Source organism: Phaethon aethereus (assembly GCF_964289735.1).
Source record: "Phaethon aethereus genome assembly, chromosome: 1".
Lineage (NCBI taxonomy): Eukaryota > Metazoa > Chordata > Aves > Phaethontiformes > Phaethontidae > Phaethon > Phaethon aethereus.
This window is the reverse complement of record NC_138575.1, coordinates 17,607,750-17,632,932: the sequence shown is the minus strand read 5'-3', so window position 1 is coordinate 17,632,932 and position 25,183 is coordinate 17,607,750. Positions and strand designations below refer to the sequence as shown.

The 25,183-nt window shown below is 44.4% G+C and overlaps 1 protein-coding gene across 1 annotated transcript in view; it reads left to right on the top strand.

Annotated features, from left to right (window-relative positions):
* CELSR1 (cadherin EGF LAG seven-pass G-type receptor 1) overlaps positions 1-25,183 on the top strand; it is a gene marked incomplete at both ends in the record, with an annotated part of 172,064 nt that overhangs the window by 87,383 nt on the left and 59,498 nt on the right. The window contains 3 exons of the mRNA XM_082011073.1: positions 6,488-6,710; positions 10,742-10,857; positions 13,898-13,986. Of these exons, the coding sequence (XP_081867199.1) occupies positions 6,488-6,710; positions 10,742-10,857; positions 13,898-13,986 (428 nt within the window). The remainder of the gene's footprint in view (positions 1-6,487; positions 6,711-10,741; positions 10,858-13,897; positions 13,987-25,183) is intronic.

The following is a 25,183-nucleotide window of genomic DNA, read 5'->3' as shown; positions in this document are numbered from 1 at the left end:
TGTGTGTGCTTATGTCTTTATGTATTATTTTACTTCAGCCTGTTTCTCATAATCTGCCTTTATAGTGCAGAAAACAGCAAAAGGAGCAAAAAGCAAAGGGGAGGAGGGAGGCCCCAAACTGGATCTTAAGCTGGTGTTTCTCCCTGTAAGAGGGTTGGGGCTGATTATAGTTTTTCTAGATAAGTCCCAATTCTAAAAACATAAATGAATAGGTAAAAGGAAAGTATATTTTCAAATTTGAGCATTTAGTAGCAGCGTAATGTAGCAACCTGAAGTGACGACCATCAGTGTCAGTATGAAGCCTAAGGAGTCCATGTGCATGGCCTCTCTGAAGTGGCAGTAGGGTTTTGACCGTTGATTTCTAAGAGACCTAGATTTTATCTCTGCTCTTCAAATAGCACTTCTGAATCATCTGCGTAAAATGGTACATGAATACAGTCGTCCCCTAATTAATTACAGTCACTAGTACACCAATGGCTTCTAACTTCTCTTTGATCCAGCTTCTCCTTCGTTCAGAATTACTTGTCTATTTTTTCTGGGTAACAGCTCTCTAACGTCACTCATAAAACCAGGAGATTTTTTTTGTTGGTCTGATGTTTCATTGGTAAGTGGCATTTTCTGGGAGGCAAGGTTGACTTCTCCCTTTGGTTCTGAGGGTAGGCTCATGCACCAGAGAGGCACTGAAGTCATGAATTTCCCTTTATGGGCAAAGTCCAGCGTTCATTTTTATTATTTGACTTGGGCCTACGTTTTAGGCAAATATTCCCGCAGTACATCCCTACACAGCCAGTGGAGAGAGGTGGGTATCGACTGAAGGTGTTGATCCAGTTCACCTAAGTCAGGCATAAGCCACTACACTCACACATGAGCTATCTAAGATGGCTTACAGCTGTATTTCCGTAACAGTTAAACCTTTCTAAGACCATTCCTTCATTCTTATTCCTGGGTGCATGGTCCTGCCTCCTTCCTTTGTGCCTGCTGTGCTATTCATCCCATCAATCCTAGGAGGGACCTAATCAGAAGATCACTAACCCTACAATAAAGAAATGAATGGTGTTTTGCCATCTTAGCTCCACAAATCAGTCAACAGCAGGATTATATGAGTGCCAACACAACGGAAGGGGAGGAAAGTGCAACAAGTTTGGGGAAAGGAAGAGGCTATGGTAACTCCCACTCAGCCTAAACCATGGTGAAACCACCCCTAAAGTGGGTGTGTGGGATCCCAACCTCATTATCTCTTGTCCCAGTAGAGATTTCCAGGCTGATTCTTCAGCTAATTTATTTTTAACACCCTTCTTATTACTTAGTGCACTGATTGCTTTAGTACCGATTGTCGTTTAAGGTTACTAGCGGTTTAGTTACCAGAGAAAAAGGAGGATTGATTTTCCCATAATGTGCAAGATAGCAAACACATTTTTAATGACAGTTGGTTCTTTAGGGCAATGGGTCAATGGGAATTCTTTGAAGAATTTAGTTGACCTATTTCTTGTTGTTTCTCCTTTCCATGTTAAAGTACATTATTTTAGGCTGGCTGCTTAAATCAGCTTCTCAAAATGCTTTCCATTCTGATGAAGCAACTACAAACATGGAGGACAAGATTAATATTTATCTAGAGCAAATGACAGGATGGAGGAAAGGAGAGAAGAATCAGTTCAAGTCAAACAATTACAGATGCTGAGTGAAAAATTAACGTGTCCAGGGAAACTGGAAAAAAAGAAACAAGAACATCAGTGCAGCTCCACTGCTTCATATAAATATATATATTTTTTTTTTTTTAATGTAGTACTTGAGTTGAAAACAATCAGAGAATAGGACAAATTTTTGAGAGCTATTCCCTAAACAGGGGTATTGTAGAAACACGTTGCAGGAAACTGAAGTGTAGAGTAATTCTGTTTTTATTCCAATGCCATCATGTTGTTTCCAGCAAGCTTTCCAACATTATACATTGTCTGTCATTGCAAGGTCAAGCAGCTCACGAACAAAACCACAGGCAGATTTCTGCAAACACAGGCTCATTGATGCACACTGGTGCGCTGATTGAAACCCATCATGTTCAGCTCACGAGGTATTTGCAGTTGTGAGATTATTTTTTAATTTTTCAAATAGCTTATTTATATTTCTTTTCACTTTTTTTTATCATCATTTATTGTTTATTCATTAAACGCTTCCATTACTTTATTTGGAATAGGTCAGAGGAAGACCAAACCTTCTAGCAAGTCTTTTGCTTTGTCTGTTCTTGTTGTGTTACACCTGATATTGGGGTGTCCTCACTTACATAAAATTTATAGGAGAAATTTTATGATTAATATCTTTGTAAAGTTAGTCCTAAAATTGAAGAAGAGATATATGATAGTTGAGAGTAGGAAGGAGTGTCGAAAGCACCTATCACATTGTCATCTCAAGGGCTTTAAAACTGGCAAGCACTACATAATGGGCTGCGTAAAAGCCACAGGACTCTTAGATTTAAGAGTCATCAATATTAGTTGAGAGCACGTAAGAACAGCTACTGTCCTGTAACAGTAAACCGTTTGCTGGCTAGGGCCAGAATTTTTTCAAAGCCCAGGAATCTGCCAGCAGATAACAGGCAGCCATGGCCCGTGTTATCTGTCAGTGCATGCTTTAGATTTAGCAGCTGGAGGGACTAAACTTCACATCTCCTGCTTGGATTTCTGAGAGTTGTGAGTTATAAGAAGTTTTTTAAGTGATTCCTAAAGTGCTGGCCAATGTGAAAAATGATGTTATAATAGCCAAGGAAATGCCATGAGGAGCAAAGGGGAGTTTCACAGGCTGGGTGAGGGAATGAGCCACGCCGTCATCACCAGCATTGCAGACTAACCCCAGGCTGTGTGCAGCAGCTATCTGGGCTGTACTCTTATCACCTGAGCCCCTCCAGACCCTCGCTGCACGGCAGCTCTCCCTCCTTTCTGTACTATTTTTTCCCACCGGACAGCAAGACATCCCCTCCAAGTGCGTATCGCAGCCCTCCGACCTTCAGCTGTGAGCAGGCACACAGGCGCTTTTCATCCCGAAGGCTGGCGGATGCAGATCCCTTCCTTTTCAGCTCCTGAAGTAGCTCTTCCCTTAGGGCCTTCCGACTCTGGCTCCAACCAGCAATCAGCCCATCCTTCAAGTCCATGCAGGCTTCGGTTCAAATTTTGAGGGTGCTTTTCAGGCCGTGCCTCAAAGCTCCCACAGGGCAGTGCTGTGGGACGGCATTGTGTCCGGGATGAGGTGGCCACCCTTGGAAGTGACAAACCCACGAGCCACACAAAGGTGTATTGTGAGCCCAGAAGGGGTTAGGTGCTCCTGATCAAAGCCCTGCTTCAAATACTTGCTCAGATGGCCACTTCATAAAGCCACAAATGACATGTTTCTAAATAATTTCAGGCACTTCTTTTACTTTTGGAAAAAAAGGGTAAATAGGGATTTATCAGGTTTCTTGGTAGACCTTTGTGCCTTGGGGCACAGGAGTTACTGTAGAGATTTCAAAACCACTGTTTTAATATATTTTAGTAAATATACATAAAATATGAAAATTCAACATCAAAGAATATGCATCAAATGCAGTCCTCATTTACATTACAGACTAAAGAGAATTCAGAATAATTTTAGTAACTGGGACATCCATGGTGCTACAGCTGAATGAATATAGGACAAAGGATCTTATTTAAAGTTGAACTACATTCTCTTAAATTACTTCTTTAAGCATCATAATGAAAAGCAGTAATAAACATAATTCAATAGAACTTTTTTTGTAAGCATTCCTTTCTCTTAAATAGTTTTATGCCTGTACAGGTATCTAAACAAATGGTCTATACATCTTGTTGTATCGCAGAATTAATACAGAACCATCAGTGACTTCCAGCTTAGGCTTTTACATTTCACCTCCCTATTGCCATGGCATTTCCACAGTGTGCTACAGTGCCAGGAATCTCTCCTTTTAGCTCGCTTCTTTTTCTCCCTGTGTATTCAAGCCTGTGTGTTATTTACCTTTGCCAAATACATCATTCTGTTTTCAGAAAGCCTTTAAGATTACATTCCTCTCTGAGTTGGAGAGTTATTTCACAAAATATCCTACTACTTCTTCTAAAGTGACAAACCTGTGTTTAGTCCTTCTATAAGAATTGTGGTTTTCCATTTTTTTGAGAGTTTTGGTACACAGGCTGTGTGTGTGTTAAGGGGGTTTGGCTGTGCTTATGCAGCAGATCATCAAGAAACGCTTTCTGTAGTGTCCTCTTAGAGTATCTGATGTGCGTGTGTGCTTTGTTTGGCATATCCAATACACTGAGGGAATTTTCTGTCTTGGATGATATATACAATTTCTCCCAAAAGAAACACATTGTAGGGCATTTTAAAGTATCAAAGAAGGTGTCTTCACATAATCTTGCCTGATACTCACGGTTAATAAATTGAAACAGGAAGATACTTATCACGTGGTTTTCACAGCATTTCATCTGAATACATTAAAGTGAGAATGTAAGAACATCAGTGCTGAATCAGGAAAGCTCTAAGCACAGGCTTGGAGTTGAACTCTTGGCTATACGGATTGTTACTTCAGAGTCTTTGGCTTGCACTCCCTCTAGGATGATGGGAAAAGTTTATTTCATAATTTGTTAATTCTGAGAATTATTATTAGAGAGATGTGTTCAGCTCCCCTGTGCTTTGTATTACATCCTTTTTAAATAAACTGGAACACCCCAGTCTATTGTTCACCAGGAGACACCCTCGCATGTGCTCATCGGGAGGCAGTTGTACAACGGCTCCGCTCGCCACAGGGAGCACGGCGGGACCGGAGGTCAGTCCTCTGGAGCTGTGCGCGCTTGGCTGGGGCGTGCATTTGTCTGAGCGCATGATCACGGCGCTCTTGTGTTTGCTTCTGCGTTTTGCCAGCGTACGTCATACCTGCCTGAAAGGCACGCGATGCTGACACGAGAGGAGAAAGGCAGCAAAGCTGGAGAGCCGAAACGACCGGGCTGTCCACCTCACCTTGTCTCAGAGATTGTTGCCACCTGGGGCAGTGGCTAACCCAGCTGCAACCCCTTGCAGTTTACAGCCTGGCATAGAAAAGAGGTGCAGATCCAGGTCTGGATGTGGCAGTGCTGCTGGCTGCAGCCTGCTGCCCAGTGTGGGTGGCTTTGGCGTGGGAACCCGTGGGAGCAGGGCTGCTGGGGCAGTGACTGGAGCAAAACTTTCTGGTTTAATTTGCCTTTGTTTGTGAGTCACTGCCCACAGCTCCTGCTGCTTTCACTTTCCTCCAGGAATGTATTCACACGATCTTAACTGTGCTTGAATTAATGCAATTGTATAATCTGGTAGCGAGTAATCCTGCAAATATTGAACTGTTGCAGATGTATTCATTCCTTCAGCTGGCTGTGATGAGTAGTTTTGCTCTACATTTATTTGTCAAACATTGGTACTGGGTAAAATTGAACTATATATGCCATCTTCAGTTTCTCTGAACAGTTTTATGTGCGGGATCTGAACACACTTCATACCTTAGGAAGACACATGACAAAACATAAATGTTAACTAATTAACTCACATAGAGGGTTTAGCTTTCTGTACAATGATTAATTGAGCAGCTGCTTTTGTCCCAGCCAAAAGTTTGGCTCCAGGAGTTGTTTAAAGTGAACAACATCTGTACATTATTTTTTTAAAATGGCGATTCAGTCTCAGATTTTGGGCAAACACAAGAAAAATTACAGCCTATATACAAAGCAAGACACCTCATTCTTTAGTATTGCATTTAACACATCTTAATACAGACTTCTGTGTTGAATAAAGATGAAGCATTTGGGAGAAAACAGCTTCAGCGAGCAGTATGCAGAATCCATGACTTCTGTGGAGAGTTACTGCGCCCGTCTCTGAAGGGTTCAGAAAATGGCTGTCACCTGCAGGATACATGGGAAACGATGGAAGCAATACGTATGTCGTCAGCATCCTGCTTATTCTTTCTGTAAACATTTTGCAAGTGTTGTCGCAACCTCAGCTGTGCCCTGCCGCCGCCATGGGCAGCAAAGCCAAATTCCACTCGAGGCGAAGTGCAAACACTTACCTGGTTACGCAGTTTCCAACCCATAGTAAAAGGCCAGAACAATTTACACATATTTTGTTTGACAGGGAGCGTGCGAGTTTTTAACTGGTGGTGTTACCTCCTCCCATATAGATCTGTCACCAACTTTATATTTATCACCGGGTCTGGAAGCGGCCAAGGAATCTGAAAACCAGGGCCACCATGTTGGATATTTGCAAGAGGGTTGCTCAGCACATCATATCCCGCACACCCTGACAATTCAGACTTGAAAGGCGATGCAGCATCCTTCCCCCCCTGCAATTACAGGCTCGTACCTCGATGGCAGAGGGGGTCATGTGTGCAGAAGTTCGGAAGCAGCTTAGCCTTTAGCAGAAACACTCGGGTAGCTGCGTGCCACAGCTCGCTGCTGGAGTGAGGTGTTGCTGTCCCTGAGCTCTGCTTCTCCTCTTGCAGGAGAGTACTGCGAGGTGAACGCGCGCTCCGGCCGCTGTGCTCCGGGGGTGTGTAAGAACGGAGGAACCTGCGTGAACCTGCTGATCGGGGGCTTCAAGTGCGAGTGTCCCCCGGGCGAATACGAGCGGCCGTACTGCGAGATGACCACCAGGAGCTTCCCCCCGCAGTCCTTCATCACCTTCAAGGGGCTGCGGCAGCGCTTCCACTTCACCGTCTCCCTCATGTAAGTCCCAGTGGGGAAGGGCTCTGCGTGTGGTGGCTTCTCCACTTCAACTTGAGGGGGGTGTTTGTTAAATATTGTCAGCTACCAAATTACCTACATGTGGAGGTCACTGGGGGTTTCTGATGGCGACTCCTGCGAGTCGTGTTGCTTGAAAGCACTTGATTTCTGCCCTGCTGAGGGTGCCGCTGAGGTGCTAACTCCCCACCTCCCTCTGCTGCAACGTGCGGTGACGGCACAGGGTGAGGGGACACCAAGGCCTCTCTGGCCACCTCTCAGCAGCCCTTGGCCAGAGAAATGTCAGGGTGGGTGGTGCGCTTCCCACTTTTTCTAGTTGTGCCCATGGCCTCCTGACTTTCAGGCCGGCTGCAGAGCCAACCTGTTCATGCAGCTTGTTTGGGAGTGCTCTTCCCCTCTCCTGATTCCCAGCCTGTGAGAGGACCCGGTCTTGTCAGGCCATGGCTGAACACAGCTGGTCCTCCTCAGGTCCCTGCTCTCCCTTGGTTCCCAGCCTTGGGCTTCAGACAACCCCAGCTGTCCCAGCTCCTCACGTCTCTCCTCTTGGCCTTCACACCCTGCTTCTGCTTCTGGTCCCATCCTGGAGTCCAGACACGATGGCCTCATCCCCATCCCATCTGCCCCGACGTCCCCACGTTGGACAGTCTTCTCCTGAGCTGACTGTCACTTTTCCCGTGGGGGTGCACAGAGAGGCAAGGGGAGCAACGGTGGTGGCCACACTGTGGAGACCAGGTCTCCCCTCTGCTGACTCATCCCAGGGGAAAGAACCCTCTTTTGGAGAAGACTTCTTGGGTCAGGCATAGGGCTTGCCTCCCATGGAGCCAAGAGCTCCAGGTGCACACATGCCTCTTCTCCAGAGAGGGGGTGGGTTTGCAGCTTTCCCATGGTTTAGCGGGTCAGGATTGACCTTTGGTTCTCCCTCACGGTTGACTGTGAATAAATAGCACAAAATGTGTTAGCCCCGACCCCAAAGAGCAGCCGGGGACAACAACAGCCACAATGACAGACATGTTTGTGAGTCTGTCCAGAGAAAGTGCTCAGGGAGGACACCACCAGGCATGCGTCCCATCCAGCACCCAGCAGTTACCTGGTGTTTTCCATCTGTCGGGAACCAGGCAGCTTCTTTCCATTTTATCTTTCATCTGCCTTAATCCTAAAGTCTGAAATTTTATGGGATCTTGACATGTTGGTTAAATCAGAAAGCGCAGGCATGGTGTGCACGTGAGTCGAGGCAAGGAAGAGAGGTGCCTGTGAAGATCATTTTAGAGCATTGGGTCTAAGTACACAGGAAAGCTGAGGAGCAAAAGGCTCTGTTGGACTTGCCAGACCTACAGTGAGTGCAAATAAAGGAGCGGTCTGGGCTGGCTGCCAGCATAAATTACCTGCACTACCCTTGGCTTGTCCCCCCAGCCATGTGGTGTCATTTTTCAGTCTTTCAGGAAGAGATCTTTCAGGTGTAGTGTGCTTCAAGTTAATGCTCTGTGTAGGGGTTACTGAGAAACAGCAAACTACTGTAGCAAGGTGGTGCTTACGGCAGGGTTTCTTCACCGTCTTTAAAACCAAGCTCATTTAGTCGTGAGCTAAACACTGCTCGGTCTACTCAGTGTGATTAGAAAAAGTCTAGAACATCATGGGGCTCATCCCACGCTGTCTGGGATAACGACACATTTAGCTTTTCATACCTGAAGTTCACTTGTATTTACACTTATTATTTCTTTGGCTTTTATTTTCCTTCAGTGCAGATGGAAAACATTATGTGAGGATAAGCAAGAATTAGCAGTTTGTCTAGACGATGATTTGCCGTTACATATTTTGTGATTTGGAAGCATTCATTAAATCCCAGGATTTATAGTTTCCCTCAGCCTCAAGTGACTCATGACCTGCTCCTGGCAAAGAGCGGGGTGTTTGCATTGTCCAGTCTCATAACTAAAAGGTGATTTTTTTACAAACAGTGTTTAGGTTACTGACCAGGCATGTCTTTCTGCTCCCAACATTATACGTCCTCCTTGCTTCCTTCCCACACTTGCTATTCCTTCACTCCAAGAGACAGTGTCAGTGGAGAGATTTTCTCAGTATTTATTCAAAATTCTCTAAGAAAGTGCCTTTTGTTTGTGATGTCCTGAGATTAAAAATATCCCTTCTATTAAAAAACAGTATTTTTTTTCCATAGCTGGTGATAACCAGGCAAGCTCAAAAGCAGTAGTGCTTTAACTATTAGTATGATACAAAAAATGCTTTTGACTAGTGGCAAGGAGTGGAACTGAACATACACGGAGTAAAGAAATATAAAAAATAGCTTAATAATTCAATAGTTTAATAAATAATAGTTTAATAGTTAAAAATATGGTAGAGAATTGAAACCATATCATAAAAATATATTCAAACAGAAATAAGATTCCTGTTGTTGCTAATCAAACCAAGTCTTTTGCCCACTAAAGAAGCACATTATTCTCATTTCTTTTGCTCATATACATTCTGGATAGATCTGTGAAAAATGTTTTGATGAAGCAGTTATCCACTGAAAAATACAGTCTTGGGAAATGTTTTACAGGGACTGTGTTCCTTTGGATGAAATGTTTGATGGTGAAAAGTGAAAACTTAATCAGTGTTTTGATAATATTTAAATATATCGTCGGTATTGCATTAATTAATTTAGTTTGCCTTTTAGTTCTATAATATTTTATATTATGTTAAATAAATTTAGAACTAAAGATATATTTCAAAACTGATTAAAAGTATTCAAAACAGTAATTCCCATTTTAATGTAGCTCAGATTCAGGCTCCTGGTTCTGAAAGGTCTCTACTTGGTGTGATCCACAACATACATATGTCTGACAAACAACTTTTGTTAAAAAATATTCTTTGGATTTGGAACTTTTTATTACAAATACCTGACCTTGATGTTCTCAAATACTTCTTCTTTCACATTCTCTGAGTGCAGGTCTTGTTGCATCACATGAGAGTCTTGCTAGTAGATATGACATGACAGGCACAAGAATAATTTCTTCTGTTTATGGAAGGCAGTTTTCATTAGCTGTGTTCAGCATTTGATTCATTTTTAAGAAAAGTGGGTTAATTTAAATCAGGCATATTTCCTGAAGTTCAAGATACAAAATCAAACTACGCTGCCATTTGGAAACACAAGAAATTCCCATGGTTTCTCTCTCTTTTTCTCTCTTTATATAATATTAGTCTTTGTAAAAAAAAATTTGCGTTTCTAAATAGATGAAAGTTGTGTGTGAATCCCCAAAGATAATCAGATTCAATTAAAAATTATAAAATACACATAACACACGACATTTGCAAAAATGTTCTGCCCTGACAAAAAAACTAGGCTTTTTTAAAAGTGGGATTGCCTCTTTTTCTGCAGGAAATGTGTGATGCATCCCATATTTAGAAGCACAAGAAAAATAAAACCAAAACCCACCCATTGGCACTGATTTAGTGGAATTATTTAAGTGTTTATTTTCCTTCCTCCAACTGATTGACCTGTTGATTGATGAACCCTGATTGTCTACATGGCATTATTAAAGTAACTCTTATCTTTTTCCCACCCTCTTGCGTCCCCATCAGGTCTTTTTAATCAGTTGAGGCTCTCCATGTACCCTGTAGCATTTAGACAGCAAGCAGGCAGCAAGGATCCCCTCTTTTATGTGAAAATGCGTCCTACCTTTAGGATTGTTTGCGAAGTGTAGTAGGTGCTACTGTTTGGCGAGTGTCAGATACTCACACTGCATCGTGCGTCTGCCTAATTTTACCCTTTGTGAGGGTCAGCGTCCGCAGAAGATCTCTGCAGAGTACATTTCTGTAATTTCCATCTTGCTTGCCTCTATCGATTGTGAAAGAATATATTTATCCTGCCACTGGCTAAATTTTATAATTTTGTGTCTGAAGGAAGATGCAAAGGCTTGCTTTTCTGCTAACTGTGATGCTGCCTTTCTTCTGGGCGACTTGACCGTCGGTCTTCAATTCACAAATCGTTAAGCATGAGCTAACCCCTCGTCTCTGTGTTCTAGGTTTGCAACCAGGGAGAGGAATGCTCTCCTCCTCTACAACGGGCGTTTTAACGAGAAGCACGACTTCATTGCCCTGGAGATCATCGAGGAGCAGATCCAGCTCACGTTCTCTGCAGGTGAGGTGTCACTCGACATTTCTGCCTGCGGTCAGGACATCCTTCTCAAGCCGTTTGGAAATGCACTTTAATGATTTTGTATGGCTATTTGCTTCCTCGTTAATTGAGTAACCGGCTGACATTATTCAGTGAACAACTGATGCAGGGTGTTGCGAAGTGCTCCAGATTGTAGCGGTTTGTGGCGGGAACGCTCGCTGCCGTAGGCAGGAACTTGTCAACATATCAGTTATAAAAGCGAGAGTTTATGACTACTATAAAAGCTTGGTGCTAGCCTGAAAGTTGGCCTCTGAGCCAGTGGTTGCTTAAATGAGACTTCATTTTATCACACTGTGATAAACATCATGTGTTTATGCATTTTTACACTACGCCATCAGTAAAACTAGGTGCATAAATGTTATCTTAAAAATAGACGCAAGCCAAAGGAAAAGCTAGGAGACAAGTGAAAACTACCTGCCGTTTGTTAGAGGACTGGTGAGGAGCAATGCCATCACTGGAATCCACTACTGCCCAGTGGAAGCACCTCCCCTTGCGAAAAAGCTGTAACCCACAAGGAATTTAGAACTAAGCTGCCCGCTTATTGCTACAGTGGGCTGGGAAACAAGAAACGGAGGCTTTAGCGTTTGCTTGCTTTCTGCACTAGGACAAAGCCAGCGTCTTCTGGTGCTTGTGGGAGCAGAGAGAAGGGAAGGCAAGTGAAGCTCAATGTGGCATGTGTCCCTGCCACTGTGGGCTTTTCCCAGGGGAGAGGTTTCCCCGAGAAAATCAGCCCTGGCAGTGGCAAAGCTCTTCCTGATGAAAGTGTGATAAGAACAAACCCTGACCAGTTCCAGTCTCAGCAGAGAGGTATTTCTCAAGTTAAAAGAGTCCAAGTTCCATCCAGAAATTCAGGCCCGCCTGTGGTGATTTCCGTGACGAGGTAGCAGGTGCAGCTGTTAGCATGCAGCTGTACAGTGAATCATGTTGAAGCCACCAGCAGGCTTGCTGAGGCTCTTGGAGTCCCTTTTGGTGGACCACTTGGGTTCCTGCTTCAGCCCAGGAGGAGGTCTGTGAGTTCGGTGGGAAGGCTTTGGTGGCTTGCCTAAATCTCAGCAGGGCAGACAAGCTCTTGTCACAGGTTTAGGGGATGTTTTCCATTGCAACAGAAACAAATATCTGGGAAGGGCTGTTGTCGCGTAGGTCAAGTGGGGTTACGTGCAGGTCAAGTGAGATGTTTGTACCTCTGTACTGGGCACGTAACTCAGGAAATAATCCTGTTATTTCTTATTACTCGTATTCAGAACAGACATGTGGGCTCTAGTCAACTCTTTATTTTTGTGAAAAGTGAGACATTGCAAGCAGTAAAGCAGAAGAAGCAGAGGCACAGCCCACGTCAGTGTTGCACACTCATGGCCAGCGACGGTCACTGCCATCAGATCCCACGGTAAATCCTATGTGACCCCATCGATTTACCAGTGATGCTTAAGTGCATATCTGGGCCCTTTGGCTTGAAGATAGCCGGTTTCATTTCCCCTTTATTACCTTGCAGATGTCCAAATTAGATTTTAAGACAGGCTTTTGAATGGATTCATGTAATGAAATAACATGCTGCAGTCAGAGAGATGTGCTTTCGTCTGTAGGTCTGCTCCGCCTGTCTAAACTTGAATCAAATCGCTCGGAAGGCACCCTGAGGATGAATGAGAAAAAATAAATTTTACTTGCACTTATATGCATTTAAATGTGGAGGAACTCTTTTAAATACGTGAAACTAAATTTAGATTTGCACTGCTGCACCTGAGAGCAGGTCTGGTCCTGTATATTGCAAATGGTATTTTCTTTGGGAGGAGAGTGGTTTATCTTTTATAGTTTATAGTTTTATAGTAAGCAGCTTTTAACAAACAGTACAAGTTTTGGACATCTGATCTGACTGTTTTACCTGTCACAACAACTTTTTCACAGTGAGCAAAGCAAAAGGATTGAAGACAGTTGATCTTTCTTTTGCAGAAACCTGTTAGCCGAATAAAAACCCTAATTTTTACCACAGATTTTTTATCACTAAATGATAAAAAACATCACAGCAAGATGTCAAACATGCTAAGCTGAAATCTGTATTGTTTAAATAACAGAAGTATATAGGATGGTAGTTAAAGGAGAGTAGGGGACACAGGAATAATACTTCACACAGGGTGAAGTATTTGTTGCAAATAGAGAGTAGAAGGTACATTTTAAGCTCAACAATACTGTGAACTATCTTCGCTTATGGGAGGGGGTTATTTTTCCTGTGGTTTATTATGTAGAATTTTCCAACTGTTTAAAAAAACAAAGAAAGAGAAAGAAAAAAAGTTGAAACCTAGCAATCCCTTCTCTGTGCCAGGCCTTTTTTGTACTTTCAACATGAATGTTTATTTTGCTGCTACCTCGGAAGAGATATGCCTGGTTACTGAGCTGGTTCTGCTGACTCAGACCTGACTTAAAAGCTTCAGCTTTCCAGTTGCAATGGCAAGGATTTGCTTTCAAATTTAAATACTGAAAGGCCGACAATAATTTCATTAATCACTGGTAAAATTTTGCTGGGACCAAGGTTACTGTCTGTGGGTTTTATACTAGAGTACTTTTGGATTTCACTTTCTCAGCTCTGAAGGGGATTTGGCGTCTCTTCTCTGACAAAATATCCCAGCACAATAGTCATCATAATAAAAAAACCTCAAACTGCTGCTTTTGGTAGAAATCCAGAAAAATTAATCTACATTTTTTCCTCAGTTGACCAGTTCAGCAATAGCTGTATCTACTCAATGCATCTGCTACCGCACTCTGCAGAAGCATAGTAAAAAGTAACATAATTCACCTGAATGCACCAGAAGCTATTTTTGTATTTGTGCATCAAAATAATTCCATGAAACTGGGGATGTTTACTGTCTTGCGGGACAAAAACCCAAATTCTTCCATGATGAGGTAAGGTGGCTGCACCCTGTGCCAGATGAGGGTCTCTCTGTGTTTTGGTTTAGTGTAGAGCAGAGTTTGAAGGGTTGTTGACTTATTTTTTCCCTTCTGCCTGCCCTTGCAGGGGAGACAACCACTACGGTGGCACCGTTTGTTCCTGGAGGGGTCAGCGATGGGCAGTGGCACTCGGTCCAGGTGCAGTACTACAATAAGGTAAGATTAATTGTGTTGGTGATAACCCTATTATTTATAAAGTAATAGAGGCGTGGGTCATTTAGCTGTGACCTGATGTATGCAGGTGACCTGAATTTTACTTTTTTTAACCAGGCACATTGCTACAGCTGTGCACAAAGAGTACTGGTCTTCCTCACCTTGCCTGGGACAAAAATTCCCTCTGAGGGCTTTTGAGTTTTGTCTTAGGAAGGCAAAATGAGACTTTTTAATAAGTAGGTCCTTTTCAGAAGTACTACCGGGGAAACCTTCAGGTGCTTGGAACACTTTTAGTTTTCAGTTCTTTAAACCCTCACAAGTGTCAGTGTATCTAAAACAACTGAATCGCTGATTTTTATCTTTTTAAATAATTGTGCAGCGCAGGAGCCTTCAGTGTAGTAACTGCAAACCACTAGTGTAGAATTTTCTGAAGTAAAGCAAAACTCTTTCCTACAACTGTCTTTTTTTTTGTGTAAAATGACCAGTTTAGCTAGCGCAAGCTTCTCTGTTTTGGAAAATTCAGTTGTTAAATGGTTGACACTTTTCAGTAATCAAGGGCTATCTTACTAAATCGTTTTTTTGTCTGCTATATAAAAAGATCTGCAAGATAAATGCAAAAAGCATCACTGCACACAGTCCATGGCACTCGGAGGTGGGCTCCAGGATCCCCGTCCCACAGCTGCGTCCTTGGTAGCTGTCAGGAGCAGATTCACTGACTGAACCAAAGGCAGGGGCTTTGTGCAAACCAGCCATTTTGTGATGAACCAAAAAGCGTGCTTTTAGGGTGTACGGTGTCACTGTTTACAGATAGATGTCAGAGCTCTTCTATAATCTATAACAAAAATTAGAGAATTCATTTAGTTACTGAGAAGCGTTGCTTTTACGTCTGACATGATAGCACTATGGGGGATCACGTAAGGAAATAGAGGAGCATTGTTGGCTGTTAAAAAGGAAACCGGATACTGGTGTAGGAAGCTGAATGGAAGATGAAGGATTAATATGATCAGCAAGTTCTTTATTTCCCAGTGCTGCATCCTTTCATCACAGTTTGTGTGGCAGTTTGAATGTGAGGATTAACATTTTCTTTGGACTCCTAGGTAGGGTCTAAGGATGTTTTATTGAGGAAATAAAAAACTTCCTTAGTTTTACTCTGAATATTCTTTTAGCTCTCTACTATCAGGAGCACAGAGAAATAGAAGCAAAACTTGATGGACACTGCGAGACTCTTCCTTCCAAACTGCAATGTGCGGTGTTTCCATAGTCTGCGTATTTCTTAGCAAAACACTTCAGCAGAGTAAGCAGCACTTGCTGAGGTGGTGGAGGACCACTCCAGCTTTCAGGCTGCTGGGCAGGCAAGGAGAGGAGGGCCCAGCTGCAGGGACAGCAGAGCCACGGCAGCGGCTCACTGAAGCCGAGCAGATAAGAGGACCAGGCAGCCCCAGGACGCTCTTTAAAAGGCAAAGAGATCTGACACGGATGTTAAAAATAAACCCCTGCCTCATTTTCGGGGCTTGTAGCAGAGTGTGTTAGCAGCTGGTGTTTTCCTATCATTAACATGTGGACCCTGTCATTGTTTCCTTCTTCTGCCCCAGTTTTTCAAGGGGGAATGAGCTGCTGCACAGGAGGAAACTCAGGGGAGAGAGGGAGAGCAGAGAGGCCGTGCCAGGAAACACCACTGACTCCACTGCCTTTGCACCCATGTGACGTAAAAGTGATGAAAAGCAGGATCGCTGTGTGGAGAGCAGCACTGTGCCCTTTGCTGTCTGTGTTAGAGACCGAGGTCATCACCTTCCACTCAGCAGTATTTATTCCAGAATGGTTAAATTTTGGGCTGGCAGAGGGGAACTCACAATATTGAGTAAAAAAACACAAGTAGGATATGCTAACTTATATGTATTTAGCATGCTGGACTTTCCAGCGTGTCTGAGAAGCACCTATGCTGCACCAGCACTGTAGCAGTGAAAGAAGGAGCGGGGGCAGCGGCAGCCGGAGGCAGCCCTTGCACCCCGCAGCGGGGTTAAGCCTTCGCCTTGGCTGGTATTTATTTGCAAAGCAGTTCCTTGGCTACTTCATGTTTTAACAAAGCTGGAAGTAAAGTTCCTGTGAGGAGGTTGAAAAGACAGAGATAATGTAGGGATTTGGGTTGTGCCAAGATAAATGGGATGCTGTGTCTAAACTTGACTCAGCTAAGACGTGTTTGAATAACAGAGTACCCAAAACTCATGAGTTTGCTTAAATTATGCACTCGTATTATTTGCAGGTATTGCATCCTTCCGCTCGTTCCAAAATCCTGCCGCACATTGTCAGGTCCTCATCCCATCACTAATTTAGCCCCTTTTCTCCGCTCGGACACCGTGCAGCCTCACTGAGTGGGCGCAGCTCCCTTGAGCTGTCTCCCTTGTCCCTACCTCCAGCTTGCTCTGCCATTTTGCAGCAGTGCCCCATCCCTGTCTGTGGGGCCACAGAGGCTGCCGCCGCCAGCATCCCTGCGAGGCTTCTTGCCCCTCCTTCCATTCGGCTGCTTGCCCGGTGAGCTTCCCTGATACTGGCTATGGGAAATGCATAACCCATCGTCGCACATACCCAGATCCATTTTATCCATAGAGATCCATTTTATACATTTGTCTATGTTCTGCATTAAAAAACCCTTAAAGAGAGAGGTGTTTATACCTCCTCCTTCTTATCCCTCACTCACGTTTCATCTCCTTCCATCTGCCTTTTGCTCCATCAGCAGGTTTTCTCTATTTAATAAACATGATCACCTTTCCGTTCATCAGTCCCTTGCTGTGTGGCTTCTGTGCTTTTTTTGCACAGAAAAACCCATACAGACATTTCGAATCTTTCCTATTATTCACACTCCTACAGCTGAGTGCTGCCAGGCTGCTCGTCCTGCTACTGTTGTCATTACAGCTGTGCCTGTCCTCTTCCTGCCCACCGCTGTGTCCTCAGGCAGCGATGAGCTTCTTTGAGCTGGACTTTTTCCTCCTGCCTTGGAAATGTGAGACATGTTGTGGTGCAGGTTCAAATAAACAGCAATTCAAAAATTTCCCGTTACGCTTACAGGAAGCATTTGGGGTACTCTCTTAGCTTCATCTTTCTTTCCCAGTTCCTTTTTCGTTAAGCTTTTTTAAAGTATCTTTTTAAAAACTAAGCTAGAAACTGTACAGGTTAGTTCCTTCTTTCCACATTTGTAAATCATCTAGCAAGAAAAAAAAGGGTTTGGTCTTCTTTGTAGCTTTCAGATAATGCTGTAATTCACATAAGGAGTATTAGATTTCATCACAGCCAAGGTTAATTTTTCATCTTTAGTTTTTGAGGAGAATGACTAACAGGCTTTGATACATAATCTAAATCACTTCAGTCCAAAGCAAATTTTTGTAGATGAGTTTTCACAGCTCTGAAAGCTGTTCCTGCAATCCGAGTTGATCGTGGTCGGATATGAGCAAAGGTTGAGTGTTTTTTGGCACCTGCAGCTCTGTGGATGATATTTGGGTGAGCATCACTGGAATTTGGGCACCAGGAGTGAGTGACTTGGATGCGGGGGGCAACTCTGGTGGGAAGCTTCTGCAGCAGCTATTTCCTTAAGGCAGAACGCAGTTCTGCGGCATCCTGGTGATGCTGCCACCCTGGGCAAAGCCAGTTTGGTAATAACGATAATGAAACAAGAAGTAAGTGTAGAAGTGACTCCTGCAAATTATTTTCTGTACTCAGCTCAGAAGCGATATGCTTGGTAATAATCTTTCGAGTTGCTGAAAAATGTTGCTTTATAATTAACTCCTTATCATGAGGGTCCCCTGCCGCTTAGGGACAAACACCAGAGCCTCGTTGGCGAGAGGCAAGTCCGGAGCTGGCTTTGCACCACCGTGTTTGCAGAGAAGCATCCAGCCAGTTCTCTATCAGCTCAAGTATTTGACGCTTTCTTACAAATCCTGGTATGTGCGGGCCCTGTAAAACCTTGCGGTAACGAAACAAACTGTATTGGAGGAGGAAGGGGAACAATGTCGTTTCATTTACTGTGTGATGGAAATGGTTGCTTCCTCCCCCAGTTACAGCTGACACACTTGGTTTCAGTGGAAGTGCCTAAGGGAAGCACAGGGATGTTGTACTAAGGAAGTGTTGGCTCTGTATTGAATTTCTGGAAGGGAAAACACCAAGGGGAAGGAATTAGTAGCTATAAGAGAGCAGAAGTGAACTAGGAGTGTTTTATAACCATTCTCTAGTTTCAGTTACATATTAAAAGTCTTGTCAGCTACCCAGTAGCAAGGTATCAGTTTACCTGTTAGGAGTGTTTCTTGCCATTATAGATGTTTGCTGACAGCGGGGGGAAGGCAGCAAGGAAAGCTACTCGTTGACTCCGTTAGCTCAAACATGTTACCTTCTGGGATCCTGGTTTTGCAGCTGTTAAAATCCATGGGAGGTATTAAATTAAAGCTGACCTGCATGTGACCTGCTTTCTCAAGAGATACATATATTGATAAGAAATTCAGAAGAAATGGGATTTTTTTTTTATTGGTTTGGAAGGAAAGGTGGGAGAAGGGGGAAGATTTAAGCCTGGCAAATAAAACTGATGAAAAATGGAAGCAACCTGCTGCTTGTTCACAGAATAGCTGGCATAAGAGGCTGCAGCAATGTGAGCTGCCCTCTTTGCCTTGGTACTGTGTATCCTTTCCACATGATGAGAGGGCAGTCAGCCTCTGATGGAGTTTGGTCCTTATCCTTTGGCTCTCCTGAGCCTGCCGGCATGAGTTACAGTCAATAGGTTTAGCCATCCTGATACTTGTTTGGAATAGGAGCAAGACCACCACGATGTTTGCTGGTAACAATGCTCAGTATCAATAATACCACATAAACTACCTGACGTTCATTGCACGTACAGGATCATGTATGATTGTAAGGCAGTGTTGGGGACAGGAGATTTTAATGAGCCCAGTAGTGGGTGGTGTTTTTAATTAATTGAAAACTTCAAGCCACTCTCCCAAACTTCTGATAGAAACACAATTTTGTTGAGAATTTGAGATACACCATCAAATTTATGTTAATGTTTTTCCTGACTCATTACCTCAGGGTAGAATTCAGCATTTGGCACAAGATAAAAATGTTTTACGTATGGACATGTTCCTTTAATTATAGAGGGCATGTACATGTATATTTATATACTGTGTATCTTATATGTTACTTATACATATATGACATCAAAGTCGCTTGAGGACATTAACTGTTCTGTAGGTGGAAGGTCCTTCTGTGTCTGTTTAAGGGAGCACAGGATAATTTTACCTAAATGACAGAAAGCCTGAGAAGGACAGAGGGAAACATGCTATCACTGACATACAGTAATTCTGGGGGATGGGATGAACAAATCCCTGAATGACTCACAGAATAACTCACAAAAGTAAGGACTGTAAGACTGGGCAGTGTGTGCGTTGAATCCTCTGCATGGTCAGGAGGTACAAAAATGATGGGTGCCTCGGAGAGTGTCCCAGCTGTACTGGTCACTTGAGCCTGCAGGCTCCTAGGATGAGATATTCAGGACAAACGTTACCCCTTTTCCATAACTGGGCTAAGGTTTCTTCTCATATTTGAGAACTGATAGGAAGCTGCCGTTCTTTCACTCCTTCCGTACATGTCATAAAGAGTGCTGTGGTTGTTATTTCAGATGCTTGACTGTCTTGGGAGTAGCCCACCCTTTCACAGTGGTTACAGTTAGCAGGGACCTGCTGCTTTCCATCCCTGTGCGCTTCCCACCCGGCAGAGCCCAGACCTGCGTTTAGCCTGAAGACAGCCGCGGAGAAAACAGGCAAATTCTTCAGTTGGAGATAAACTTAAAAGAAGTGAGGTCTGCTTAGGGCTGATCTTAGGCGTGTTGTGAATTCAAAGCACATTGCGACGTGCATTGCTCTAAATCAGACTCACATATGCTTTCAAAAATCTCCTGCCTGTGGTAAGTGATGGTTTCTCTTGAATTAACTGTCCTTCATCAGGGGCAAGCTGGAGCTTGAGTATTGCCGAAGTCTGAGCTAATGCTGTAGAGATTTAGCTCTCAGCCCACTCGCACTAGAATTTGCCAGTACCTTTCCTTCCTAGAGAACATGGGTCTATCCCTCACCCACTAGCTAAAAGCTGTTTTCAAGTGCTAAAACACTCTCTGTTTCAGTGCCAAGACCCACGCTGTAATTGATTTTCCATACCCTGGATGTGTGCTGCAGCTCTCCCCTTGTGCTGGCTCAGCCAGCAGGCAGGAGAGAGGCTTTCTCCCTCGCCTGTGGGTTCCTCGGGCGAAGCTGATCCCAAAGGGTTATTTAACTGTGTCTGTACAGCTGTGCTATGGCACCAGCAGAGCACCTGCAAGCACAAATCCTCCATACCGTAGAACATTAGTAGTGCCCCACAGACTGGTTGTTGGTGCTGGGCGGTAGCATATGTCTGGGTAAAACCAACCAGCTCCATATCTTGGGGGACCTCGGTGGGCCCCGATTGCTCATGCGATCTAAGTGGTGGCTCTGCAGCACTGCTGGGGAGAGCTTGTGTGCCCTGCCGGGCTCTGGATGGAGCTGGGGGCAGCTGAGGGTCTTGAGGACAATGTGGAGTTGGGACTGCTGCCAGCCCAGATAGGCCTGGGACAGAGAACAGATCCCATCTGCACTTGCCTAGGACTTGGGGGTGAGGTGGAAGGAGAGACAGAGTCAGGGAGGAAAAGACAGGAATTAAAAAGCAGCCCCAGGGCAGATGGGGGCTTCATTTGCTTCTGTTCCTGTACAGAAAGAGGAATGTCATATAGGATCTCTGTACAGCTGGGCTTGGCAGTAGGGCTCGGGAGAGGCTTCACTTCCACTCGCCTTCAGCATCCAAGGAGCAGGTCTGCACCATCAGTTTCCCCTGACACCGCTGTTCCCTGCTAAAATCCTGCCCTCTCCTGTGACCATGCAGAGATCAGGCTTCAGCAGGTCCACCGTTTCTGGCAAACTGTTGTCCCCTTTTACTGCCCATCCTCCCTCATGCTGATCCCCACCATGTCAGCATTCCTGGCCAGCCATGGTCATCACTGCTGTCTCCATCAGCCTCAGCTTCCCTCACACAGGATTCAAAGTGGGCTCCACTCAGGCTGGAAAAGTCAAGGCCTTCAATGGAGGTTCATTTGCAAAAGGAGAGTGTCCTGAAACCTGGAGATGACAGCATCTTGAGAAAAAGCCCACAGGAACAACTTTAAAAAAAACAATAAAAATCTGGAGGTATATCTTGAGATACTCTACCCTTTTCCCCAGCAGCTTGTTTATTTTGGCATGCATTTTACTCTGGTCTTGTAGATGGACTCAAGGAGCTTCTCAGCAGTACAATTTCCTGATGTCCTTACATGTTGTCTGGCAGCCCAAACTTCTCTCTCTACTTACTAGAGCTAGCCATTCCCCAGCAGTCATTTTATTTGCCCGTTATTCAAAAAATATCTGAAGAGGCATAAGTTGAGAGTGTACCTAATGGAGCATAGTATCTGTCAGTGCTCTTGCTGTTAAAATAAAACAAAAAGCATCAGCAGGTCTGTTTCAAACCACCCACCTTCACTCCATGCACGCTTCCGTCCCCATGTGCAATTTTTGTCATGTCCAAGTGTACTGGTTTTGATTGGGATAGAGTTAATTTTCTTCACAGTAGCTGGTATGGTGCTATGCTTTGGATTTGTGACCAAAACAGTGCTGATAACACAGGGGTGTTTTAGTTACTGCTGAGCAGTGCTCACACAGAGTCAGGGCCTTTTCTGCTTCTCACCCCACCCCACCAACAAGGAGGCTGGGCGTGCACAAGAAGTTGGGAGGGGACCCAGCTGGGACAGCTGACCCCAACTGACCAAAGGGACATTCCATACCATATGACGTCATGGTCAGCATACAAAGCTGGGGGAAGAAGGAGCGGGGGAAACATTCAGACTTACGGTGTTTGTCTTCCCAAGTAACCGTTATGTGTGATGGAGCCCTGCTTCCCTGGAGATGGCTGAGCACCTGCCTGCCCATGCGGAGTGGTGAATGGATTCCTTGTTTTGCTCTGCTTGCGTGCGCGGCTTTTGCTTTATCTGCTAAATTGTCTTTATCTTACGCCACAAGTTTTCTCACTTTTACTCTATTCTGCCCCCCATCCCACTGCAGGGCAGTGAGCGAGCGGCTGTGTGAGGCTTAGCTGCCTACAGGGGTTAAACCATGATACTAAGCAAAAATAAAAAATAAGAAGCCCTTTACAACAGGCCTGGTGTTTAGCAGCTTCAGGATAAAAACTTTCTATAATGGACATGCGCAAAGGCCTTGAGATGAAAACGGCAACATTACCTGGCCATCTTGGAGATGTAAAGGGAAGGTTGTTGGGTTTGGGGTTTTCCCCCCCCATTTTCTAAATGAAACAGAAAACTTAAGCCAGTTTCTTTGCTTTGTAAGGCTTTTCTGCATAGGTGCCTTCCAGACCTCCAGTCTAATGGCAGCTTCTGGTCTAGCAAAAGGAGGAAGGTGGGTAAATGTACAGGCTTGACAGAAAGCCCAGTGAACCCACTGAGCTCCCAAGGGAGATGTGAGCTGGGAAGCAGCAGCCTCGCGGGGCAGCTGCAGAGGTGATGGGAACGGGGAGTGCGCAGCAGCCGTCGGGGCCGGCCAGCAGGTGTGTAGGGGGGGAGTTGCACACTGGAGCAAAAAAGTGGCAGAAATTTGTCGTGATGTGTCTTGCTGGAGCGTGCCTTGCTCACACGGAGCACCTGCTTCAGCTGACCATGTGGCGAGCATAAGCGGTTGGGTTCAGTCTTGTACAACCCCTGTATTTTCTCATATTCTCACATGCGTTATCCCTGCAACTCATTAGCAGAATTATCTTTAGGATTATCTTTATAGCACATCTCAAATGTTCATCACTGCCTTTGTTCTACTCTGTTTTGACTCTGGGAGCCTGTGTCACGCAACTGCCTGGCAGTGGCCAGAGGCAGAGCACTTCTGAAGGACTTGAGGATGCAGAGTTCCCTTTAAAAAACCCAGGACCTGCCCTTTAATCCAAACCCCTTGCATACGTGCAAGCGTCACGGGCAGTTGCAGGCAGTGGGAGTGGTGCTGCTCTGCATTGGAGAGGTTAATGTAGCACTTTGTTTTGAAAAGGGTGGGATGAAATACAGCAACCTCTGATGGTCTGCTATGGAGACCAGCGCAAGCCCTCCTGGCTACAGTACATGTGCCCCCATGCTTGTGGAGCTGACGGATAGGTTATCTCATTTCCTTCTGAAAACACAGACCCTCTCTGATGATGACAAATTCACCTGTTATGGAAATACATCCTTTATTCAGGACCAAAAATGGATTTTGCTACTTTGCCTTGGAAAAAAAAAGAGGCAGATATCAACATTTTAGTGAAACTCAGATTTTGACAGCTGTGCCAAAAGACAGGGATGACACTGGTTACTGCTTTCTCTCCTGTAAAGGGAACTAATTCTTGTTAGAAGTTCTGGGTTCACAGCATCCCGTCCCCGCAGGACCGACAGGCAAACAGGAGCATCACGCAGCGGCTCAGCGCAGGCTGCACCGTGTCACCCTGCCGCCGCGCTGCCCCGCGGGCGGGAGGCTCCATTCCAGCATGAAAGCCCTGTTTGCTCAGCTCTTGGTCTCCCTGCCGAGCCTGCCAACGAGGCTGCCAGCGCTGCGGCTGATTTATGAGGCAGGCACATGCCTGCAGCTGAATAGGGATTGCCAGCTCCTTGGAGAAAAGCCACATAGCTGCCACCAGCTAGGCATAACTTTTAGTCATTGGACCCAAGGTGAAAGACTGCCCTGCAAGTATCCAGGACAACATCCAGTATCATTTACTTCTTAACCTGAACAGTCAAGAAAAGTGGTTGGCAATTAAATTCTTAGATAGGTATTAGGTATTACACCCTGTGCCGAGGAGTACCTCTCGCACCAGGGCATGGTTGCCCCTGCCGAGGGCTGTGTTTTGTAAATAAGTTGGTTGGAAAAGACAGACCCTAATGTCAAATCACTGGAAATGCAATTGGTAATAAAGGCTGGGTATGACTTATGCAAATGTCTATCTCTTGTGACATCTGAGCAGACGCAATTGCGATCTGAGGGAGAATTTCTGAAGTTAATCCTGCTGGTGGCTTCCAGACTAATTTGTTAAGGGATTGAGGGAGATTTGCTAAATAAACAATGCAGTTGTTGAAGATTATGATAATGCCACTGTTGATCAGATGTGGGCCCTGCCAGAGTTTGGGTTTTGCTGGCTCAGAGTGACTTGCTTTGTCTACGGCATCTGTGATCAGCACGGGCCCACTCTAGCATTTCTTGGCATTGTCTGGTAAAGAAAAATGCAGAATATTAATTGCAACGTTAAGCAAATATTCGGGGGGGGAATACTGTAAATGCTGAAAATATCATTCACTTAGGAACAACCTACTTCTCTTGGCATATATTTCCAGGAAGAAATACAATTTTGTGGATATGGATGTCCAATAGTATCTCTAAGAAATGCCAATACAGCTTTTAAAGTCTCTACCTTTGTGTGTATGGCAGAAAGCATATTAAAATTTAGCACTTCCTTTTAAAACAAATCATGTATTCTTACTTAAGATTTAGCCATATTTCTAATTTTATCATTTCCTTATCACCCATCTCATTGTGAATAGTTAATATTTAATAGCAGAAGGGACTGCAGGGTTTTAGAAGCCAGTGGTGGCACAGCGAGGAGGAGGCAGTGGACAGTGCTAACTTCCAGCAGAGCACTGATGGTGTACTTCACTGGATCATCAATTTGTGCTGCATGCCTTTCCTTCTATGGCATATTCATGGGATCAAAAGTTCTGCCATCACTTAAGCATGGGAAAGCTTGCAGGACACCAAAAACACAGGGAGCATGACTGCAGTCAAGTCCTTAGCTTTAGTTCTGAGAAGGACTTACGTGTGGTTACTTGGGTTAAGTGCAAGGCCTCTTCTTCATAGAGAAAGTTGCCGGGGTTTCTTCAGCTATACGAGGAAGAAAAGGAATTCAAGTGAAAAAAATCATTTTCTTTGCTAGTCATCACTACAATTTTTAACCAGCATCCTGAGGGACATGCAGGTTTCATTTATGTTTCAACTCATAATATGTTTCAACCCAGGAGTTTTTCCTGGATTACCAGTATTGTTAGCCAGATGCAGGTTATGATAGTTTTTTCACAACTTTCTTACAAGAACAAAAGTTTCTGTATGAG